Source organism: Magnolia sinica, chromosome 3 (genome assembly GCF_029962835.1).
Source record: "Magnolia sinica isolate HGM2019 chromosome 3, MsV1, whole genome shotgun sequence".
NCBI classification, from domain to species: Eukaryota; Viridiplantae; Streptophyta; class Magnoliopsida; order Magnoliales; family Magnoliaceae; genus Magnolia; species Magnolia sinica.
This window is the reverse complement of record NC_080575.1, coordinates 8,132,967-8,141,303: the sequence shown is the minus strand read 5'-3', so window position 1 is coordinate 8,141,303 and position 8,337 is coordinate 8,132,967. Positions and strand designations below refer to the sequence as shown.

The following is an 8,337-nucleotide window of genomic DNA, read 5'->3' as shown; positions in this document are numbered from 1 at the left end:
CAAGGGTAGAGTGACCATGGCATCCCATAAAGCTTTATTGGATAAGGTGGCAAACAGAATCTCAGGTTGGAACACTAGATTCTTGTCGCAGGCAGGTTGTCTGACGCTCATCAAGCATGTCCTAGGCAGCATCCCTCTTCATACCATGGTAGCCACTAAACTTCCAAACAACCTAGTCGTGGAGATGGAGCGCCAAGTTGCCCAATTTTTCTAGGGTAGGGCAAAGGAAAGCTGAAATTGCAGTGGGTTGCTTGGAACAAGATAACGAGGCCAATTGAAGAAGGTGGATTGGGCATAAAAAAGCTCAAGGAGGTGCTGAAAGCTCAAAGGAAGAAAATGGCTTAGAATGTAAAGTACGAACAGAAGACGAGCCCTTGGGTGTTGTACATGCACATTCGGCATCGTTTGGAATTGGAAGAGGGTAGAATGCCTGCTTCTTCCTCCCTGGCGTCCCCTTATTGGAAGGAGGTTCGATCTGAGTTCCCAGTGATTGCAAACTCTCTCCAATGGAATGTTGGGAATGGAGAGTTGAATGTCTGGACCACCAATTGGACGGGGATGGGACCTCTTCTTCCATTGGTGTCTTCTCCAATTCCTCAGGAGTTGATGTCCTTTCAGGTCAAAGACTTCATTGGTCCAACTGGACCCGCTCCGCCATCATCCGTTAACCTAATCTTGTGTCAAGACCTTTTAAACTCTATAGTACACAGCGGTTTTACAACTTCAGCTGATCCTCCCTCCCAGTTTTGGCCGCTTGATTCTTCGGGTCAGTTCTCCTCAAGATCGGCGTGGCAGCTAGGTAAGGAGATATGACAAGGAAATTGGTGGAACAAGTGGATCTGGCACTCAAAAATTCTGCCGAAAATGTCACTATTTTGTTGGCGCCTACTGAACGAAGCTATCCCAGTGGATGAAAGGGTGCAAAGCAAAGGCATTCTCCTGGCTTCAAGATGCTCCTGCTACAAGACCGGCCTTTCCTCAGGACCGCAGGTGGAATCTCTCTCTCTCATCTCTTCCTGTTTGGTCAGCTGGCGACTCATATTTGGCATAGTTTCTCGGCAGCTTACGGCATCACGTTCCTCAATCACCTCTCTATTGATGATTGGCTAAGGCAGTGGAGGAGAGCAGATGCTCCAGGAGCAGCGTCAGCCTCAATCAGGTGTTTGATTCTAATCCTCATATTATGGGAGATCTGGGTGAGCCGGAACGGAGCCAGGTTTAATGAATCTCCTATCGTGGGAAATGCTACTATTGCCCGCATCAAGTGGTGGGCACTAACCTTGTTGGAGGACCAACAAGAAGTTAGGATGTGAATATCAAGTACCCACTCCATTGGCCATTCAAACGCCCAGCCCTCCTTCTCTTATCGAGCAGTGAAGTGGTTGAAACCTGCAACAGGGTGGGTGAAATTAAATGTAGACGGTTCTGCCTATGGCAATTCAGGTCGATCAGGGGGTGGGGGAGTCTACAGGAATGAGGAGGGAAATCTGATTTTTGCTTTCTCAGCTGCCTATGGAGTGGGGACAAACAACAGGGCGGAAGTGAGAGCAATTTATGATGGCATTATTCTATACCTGGAGCGACGTTTTGAGAAGATTGTTGTCGAGTCTGATTCCACGGTGGCGGTGGGCCTCTTATCCTCATCCTCCAGCATCCCTTGGCAATGGCGCCCATGGGTCAGTAGAATTAAGAGGCTGGAGTAGAGCGCGACCCTTCAGTTTTCGGTGATCCCTATAGAAGGGAATGGCCCGGCAAACGGAATGGCTAGGGTGGGCAGCCAGGCCCAAGCTACAGCTGTTTTTGAGAACACCAGGGAGCTCCCCCCTCAGGTTCGTGGTCTTTTATTCCTGGACAGAGTGGGCCTAGGCTCCATTACATCTGCTCTCTTATAGTTGTTGTTTAACGCATTTTCTCATTCTCTGGTTGGGGGAGGTAGAGTCAGGGGGTCAGATAGTCTGGGAGTTTAGGGAGCAGCTCGGGGTAGCTGTCCTACTACTCGCTGACCCCAGTTTCTATCTGTTTCAATGTTTTTTTTTTCTCTTACATGATAGGTGTGGCTCGCCCTTTTGTTTGGGCTGCATCCGAAAGCATATACATTTGCTGTGATTATGAAAATGTGGCAAGAGTCCACTTTAAAAAAAATGACCAACCCTCCATTCAGAGGGAGGCCATAAAAATTTTAGAGTCTCTGCTTACCGCTGATGTGCCCCCCCTCTCTACTCCCTCGACTGATGGTTTGTTCTCCCACATCCCGTCCCTGATCTCTGTGGAAGACAATGAGATGCTTCTTCGCAGCCCCTCCATTGAAGAGGTTAGAGACGCGGTCCTTAAGATGCCCAAAGATGGGGCCCTCGGCCTAGACGGTCTGTCTGCGGCCTTCTTTGCTAGGTGTTGGTCCATTATTGGGGGAGATGTTCATGCGGCAGCTGCTGATTTTTTCAGTGGGGGCGCCCTGCCTAGGACTTTCACTTCTACCCTGGTCTATTTAGTTCCAAAAAAATTGGGGGCCAAATCCTTCTCTGACTACAGACCTATCAGCTTGTGTAACGTCGTTTATAAAATCTTTGCGAACATAATAGCTGGTAGACTGGCGGTCTTGCTTCCTAAGATGATTTCCTTAGAGCAAGGGGCCTTTGTTAGAGGCCACTTTATCACTGAGAACATTGCCCTCTGCCAAGAGGTGTTAGAGACGTTGACAGAAGAGTTTATGGGGGCAACATTGTTGTGAAACTCAATATGGAAAAAGCCTACGACCAGGTAGATTAGAATTTTTTGAAGCAGGTTCTCCTCAAGTTCAGTTTTGCCTCGAATTGGGTCCAGCTTATTGAGGCTTGCTGGTGCAACAAATGGTTCTCGGTTCTGTAAATGGGACTAGTTATGGCTTCTTCAAATCGTCCCGCGGTCTTCGCCAAGGAGATCCCCTCTCCCCCAGTCTCTTCATCATTTCTGCGAAAGTCCTCAGTAGGGGTCTCTCCTATCTCTCTGTCAGTGGTCTTTGTATCCCGTTCAAAGTTAAAAGAGGTTGTAAGTAGATAAATCATCTGCTCTACACAGATGATACGATTCTTTTTCTCAATGGGACTAAAAATTCGCTTCTCCAGGTCAGGGCTTTCTTCTCACTCTACCAATCCATCTCTGGCCAAAAGATCAACCTTAGCAAGAGTGTCTTCTTCTGTTCAACTAAACTTGTGCCTTCCAGAGTAAAAAATATCTCTCAAATCCTAGGGATTGGGAGATCATCCGGCAACCTCTCCTACCTAGGTGTCCCAATGCTCAATGGTAGGATTAGATGCAACGCTTTCTCCCCTCTTGTCGAGAAGCTAGCCGCGAGGATCGGTGGTTGGAAAGCCCGGATCCTCTCTCAATCCGGTCGGCTAGCATTGATTACTTATGTGCTAAGTGGGATTCCTATCCACACTCTAGCTACTATGCCGGTCCCAAAGAGAGTCTTGAATGATATTGAGAAGATGTTCGCTAATTTCTTCTAGGGTTGTAAAGACGGAAAATGCATACTTCATTGGAAGAAGTGGGCCTTTCTCGCCAGGTCGAAGTCGGAGGGTGGTCTCGGCATCAAAAGGCTGAAAGAGGTCATGCGCTGTCTCCATATGAAGCTGGCATGGGGCATTAAAATCGACTGGCAAGGGAGCCTTTGGGGTTATTTCATGCATTCAAAATACTGGCAGGTCTCTCTCCCAACGGGATAGGTCAGTCCTCCCCCTTCTAGAAAGCTCTACTTCACCTTTTCTCTATTTTGGATGAGCATGGCAGCTGCCTATTGGCCGTGTATCCAGCAGTTTGTGGCGCAGTAACTGGTCTGGTTTAGGCCCGTTGATGTCGTCTCACTCCTTAGACATTCCTGAGTCGTCGGCTGACAGATTTATTGCAGATTTCTTTAACTCTAATGGGCTGAAACATGTCACCCCTGTCCCTCTCCCTGACTGGTTACGCGAGATTATAGTCCAAGGTGGTTTTTGCACTTCTAATAGCGATGATAAACTCGTTTGGCCTCCTAACCCAGTAGGGAAGTTTTCTGTTTCTTCCACTTAGAACGTCATCCATGAGCATGGAGAAGTGCTCCCTTTGCCGAATTTTGTCTGGAACTAATTGATTCCTCCAAAGATTTCCCTCATGGCATGGAAGATTCTGAACCGGTCCCTCCCCATCGATGTTCTCATCCAACAGAAGGGGGTCTACTTGGCTTCCAAATGTTCATGTTGTCCAGAAGAGCATACCTCTGGCCCTCGTGCAAAATCCCCATGCCACCTCTTTCTGGAAGGTGTGCTCACCTCGTGCATTTGGCATCAAGCTGCTGCTATGTTCAGGTTACAGGTTTTCAGCCACTCCTCCATCCAAGAACACCTTCATTGGTGGTGGATTAGGCCCCTGCCTCATTCCATCAACCGTAATTGTTTTCGCCTAGCCTTGGTTTTCATCTTGTGGGAGATTTGGAAAGCGAGAAATGAGGTAAGATTCAACAATGAGCGGATTGTTGTGTCTGTGCTGCTCTCTAGGGTGAAATGGTGGCTTTTTGCCCTCTTCCCGACCTTCTCTTCTGCTATGCCTTCTCCGCCTCAGCCCAAGTTTGCGGCAGCTAATCCTCTTCGTTTCCCCGGGACTGCTCGTATTGTTTCGTTTGTCAAATGGATGAGTCCTAAAGAGGGGTTTCTTAAGTTAAACGTCGATGGATCGGCCTTGTCCAATCTCGGCCCTGCAGGTGGTAGTGGTGTTGTTCGCGACCACCTCGGCAATGTGGTTCTCGCCTTCGCCAATGGATACGGCAACGCCTCTAACAATTTGGCTGAATTGAGAGCTGTCCATAACGGCATTCTTCTTTGCTTGAATAGGGGCCTTCAAAATATTATTGTTGAGTAGGACTACTCCTAGGTAGTGCATTGCCTCCAAATGAATTGTACCCCCTCCTGGAAGTGGGTATATTGTCTTTCCAAAATTACTTCCCTCTTGGGTAGAGGTTCTTTTCATTTAGCGCACGTTCTCCGGGAAGCAAATGGTCTTGCTGACAGTTTGGCGAAGCTCGGCAATAAGACACAAACCAACAATATCTTTTCTACCATTTCCTCCTTACCCTATATCACTAAAGGCCTGTCTCTTCTTGACAAGGCGGGCCTTGGATCCATCAGAGAACACGCTCTTAGCCCTCATCACTAGTCCCTTCTTCCCTTCTGATTTCGGGTCCCTGTTGGTTTTTTTTTCCTTGTTTTGCTGGGTCATTGGGCATTTTTGTATAGCATATGATAGGTGGGGCAAGTCCTTTTCCCTGTTTTTTTTAAAAGTAACTAGAATATATTAGAAAAAAGGAGAAGTACAAAAGGGGACTGCTGAGATAGCAGACCCAAAGCTACAGGCCAAGAAATAGAAAATTAAAATCTTTCAACCCCGGAACAGCAGTCTCCCATTCAATTACTAATTTTTTAGCCCAGGATCCCACAGATTGCGGTGATGAGAGGGAGTTGTTGAAGCATCTGTCGTTCCGCTCTTTCCAGACCGCCCACAAGATGGCGAGGATAGACATTCTCGACAAGGTCCTTTTCCTTGTTTCCCACCCGAAGTTCCTAGGCTGTAATTTTGCCATGTTCCAGTCAATAGCATCTTAATTATATATATATATATATAGAAAAGGTGTTATACGCTCAACCTTACCATAGCACTCCGTAAGGTCGAGTGGTGCCAGCACGTTGAACGTCGGATGTGGGTTTTTGAAACCAACAGTTGAGATGTGAGCGCAGATTAAAGGGAGAAAACTAGTTTCACTGGTTATGGTAAAGCCAAGCATGTATATGGCCACTTAAAAGGGTGTTTTACCCTATCCGTCCAACCCCTTTCTCTCCCTAAACTTCTGCAAGTAGCCCTCTCTCCCTCAATCCATCACCAGACGCCCCTGTGTAGCCTCTCTCTCTCTCTCTCTCTCTCTCTCTCTCAATGCAACCCTAGCCATGCAGCCCTCTCTCTCCCTCCTTCAATCCCTACCACCACAAGTAGGGACAACCTGCCTGCCGCCACCTCTCTCTCTTGTCTCCCTCTCCCTCAATCCCTACCACCAGCCACGTCCGCGTGCAGCCCTATCTCTCCTTCAATCCCAACCACCAGCCATGTACGCCTCCACCTCTCTCTCTCTCTCTCCGCCCTTCTCTCCCTTAATCGGTACCACCAGCCACGACTGCCTCCACCCCTCTCCCTCATTCCCTACCACCACGCTGTGCAGCCTCGAATTGAGCGTTACAGGTTATTGGCTCTATTTTTTGGTTTTTTTTCAGATTGAGATGTTCTGAATCAGGTTCTAGGTCTGGGCATGGATCAGACTCTGGCTGATCTGGATCCAGGTTCTGGGTTTGGGCAGTGATTTGGGAAGATATCAAGTAGTAAGCCCCTAAGGCCCTGTCCTAGTACTAGAACGATCAACTATGGAATAAGTCACGAATAATGTGTCAGATCCAAATTCTAGATAAATACTATCATTTTTATTAAGTTTTAATAGCAGGTTTCATAATATCGAGAATATCACAAGGGATTATCATAGTTCCGGCTGTCGGTGGGCAGCACTTAGGCCTAGATATTGAATTGTCGGGCTGGACGTGTTCAAAATTTTGCATTTGCTTGGCCTAGGCCCAGCATATCTACAACCCGATTATACATGCCAACATTTTGAAACTAAAGCTTCCCTGATCCCAAACCCAAATTAATAACAGTTTTTGCATGTAAAAAAAAAAAGGCTTGTTTTATCTTTTTTCTTTTTCTTTTCTTTTTTGTAAAATTTACTTTTGAATTTTTAATTGGTGAAGCCAGTAACCTTGTTTACTTGGACATTTGCAGAAGATTGCTAGTGGCCTTGTATTATTGTATCTAGTGCTAACACTTACTTGTTCCCTAACCTGTGATTCTAGCAAATATCCTAATCATGCTAAACATACTTCTTGAAATACTTTCTACCGTATGCAATTCATGTAATCCTTCACTAAATATCACAATCCAATAAACAATTGTATGATGTTAAGTTCTGTTATTATTGTTGTTATTGTTTTATTTTTAATTGAAACAGAATAGTTATTGCTTTCTCTTGATTAGTGATTAATTGGGCTGATTCTTGTCCTAGGAGTTCAATGTTGTCAATGAATGGAATTCAAATAAAGCTATGGTTAAATAAAAGTTTCTCTCCAACGAATGAGTGTGTACTAACAAGCTAACCCCCCCCCCCCCCCAAAAAAAAAAAAAAGAAGCTATGGTTAAATAAAAGTTTCCCTCCAACGAATGAGTAATTGGAGTATCACTTTGAAATATAAATGACGCAGGGATGAACGTGATGAGGATAACTACTCCGAATCCACGGAGCTTCTCTGGACTCCTCACAGAGACTTTTCGAATCCACGAGGAAAGAAAGCAGAAAATAGAATTAAATTCTAAGAAATTCGAAATTGATTAATTGATGAATAAAAATGAGTTCACAACCCTTTAAATAGGGGTACCAAGCAATGGGAAAGAAATTAGAATCAAACTACAACTCAAACTCCTAGAATCCGCGACTTACTATAAATAGTAAACTTACTATTTATAGACGGTTGTGATGTCTACTAGTGCGCAAGGTTTTCGGACAAAAATAGTAAGTGTCTTGTTTGGCTTCACCAAACCGTTCTCCTAATTATTCTAAGCTCTTTTCACGTTGGGCGCAACACCTAAAGCCCGACGGATGAAGAGTTATAATCAAACTAAAACTTACTATTTATAGTAAAAACAAAATTAAAACAGGGAAACGACCGTCGATCCAAGGGTTTTTCGCAATTTCGGGCTGCGCAACCCAGCATAGCAGGGTTGGTTGGCTTCAGTAGCTCGTTCTACCCCAAAATCATATATTTTACGTCAGATAACTCATTCCGGATTGCAAGATACGCCTGATTTAAGGTTCGATGGTCTGGATCACTTTTGTCATCAACCGGGCCTTTTCTAATCCATCTTGGCCATATAACTGTCCGCGACCCACTCTACATCAGTAAAGATGGGAATATTCTTGCCCTTATTTTACGTTGTAGTGTTGCAATATGGATTACAAGCTGAGCATTACTACTTTCCCATGAGAAGCTGTAATTCTACTAGTTTTTTTTTATTAGTAATTACTTTATTAATCTGGTAGCTATCTTTACTCTCATATACTGGTTCGCAGATACCATGCACGTGTATAGCCCAAGCCCAATCTATGTGGCAAGATGGCATGCTTAGTCTGAGCCATCCATCAGGTGGGTCCTGCCATGTAATTGCCATAGGCCAAAATAGGCTGGTCCACTCATGGGTGGGCAATAGTTTACACGATGGCCAAATAGCTAAAATAAA

General features: G+C 45.4%; 2 protein-coding genes across 2 annotated transcripts; both read left to right on the top strand.

The window, feature by feature from the left end:
• Positions 1 to 1,760: 1,760 nt before the first annotated feature.
• Positions 1,761 to 2,728, top strand: LOC131238798 (uncharacterized). The gene is made up of 2 exons (XM_058236396.1): positions 1,761 to 1,836; positions 2,052 to 2,728. The coding sequence occupies exons 1-2, from the start codon at positions 1,761 to 1,763 to the stop codon at positions 2,726 to 2,728; spliced, it is 753 nt and encodes a 250-aa protein (XP_058092379.1).
• Positions 2,729 to 2,846: 118 nt separating this feature from the next.
• On the top strand, positions 2,847 to 4,047 carry LOC131238797 (uncharacterized). Its single transcript, XM_058236395.1, has 4 exons — positions 2,847 to 2,984; positions 3,102 to 3,392; positions 3,489 to 3,683; positions 3,769 to 4,047. The coding sequence occupies exons 1-4, from the start codon at positions 2,847 to 2,849 to the stop codon at positions 4,045 to 4,047; spliced, it is 903 nt and encodes a 300-aa protein (XP_058092378.1).
• The last annotated feature ends 4,290 nt before the right edge of the window (positions 4,048 to 8,337 follow it).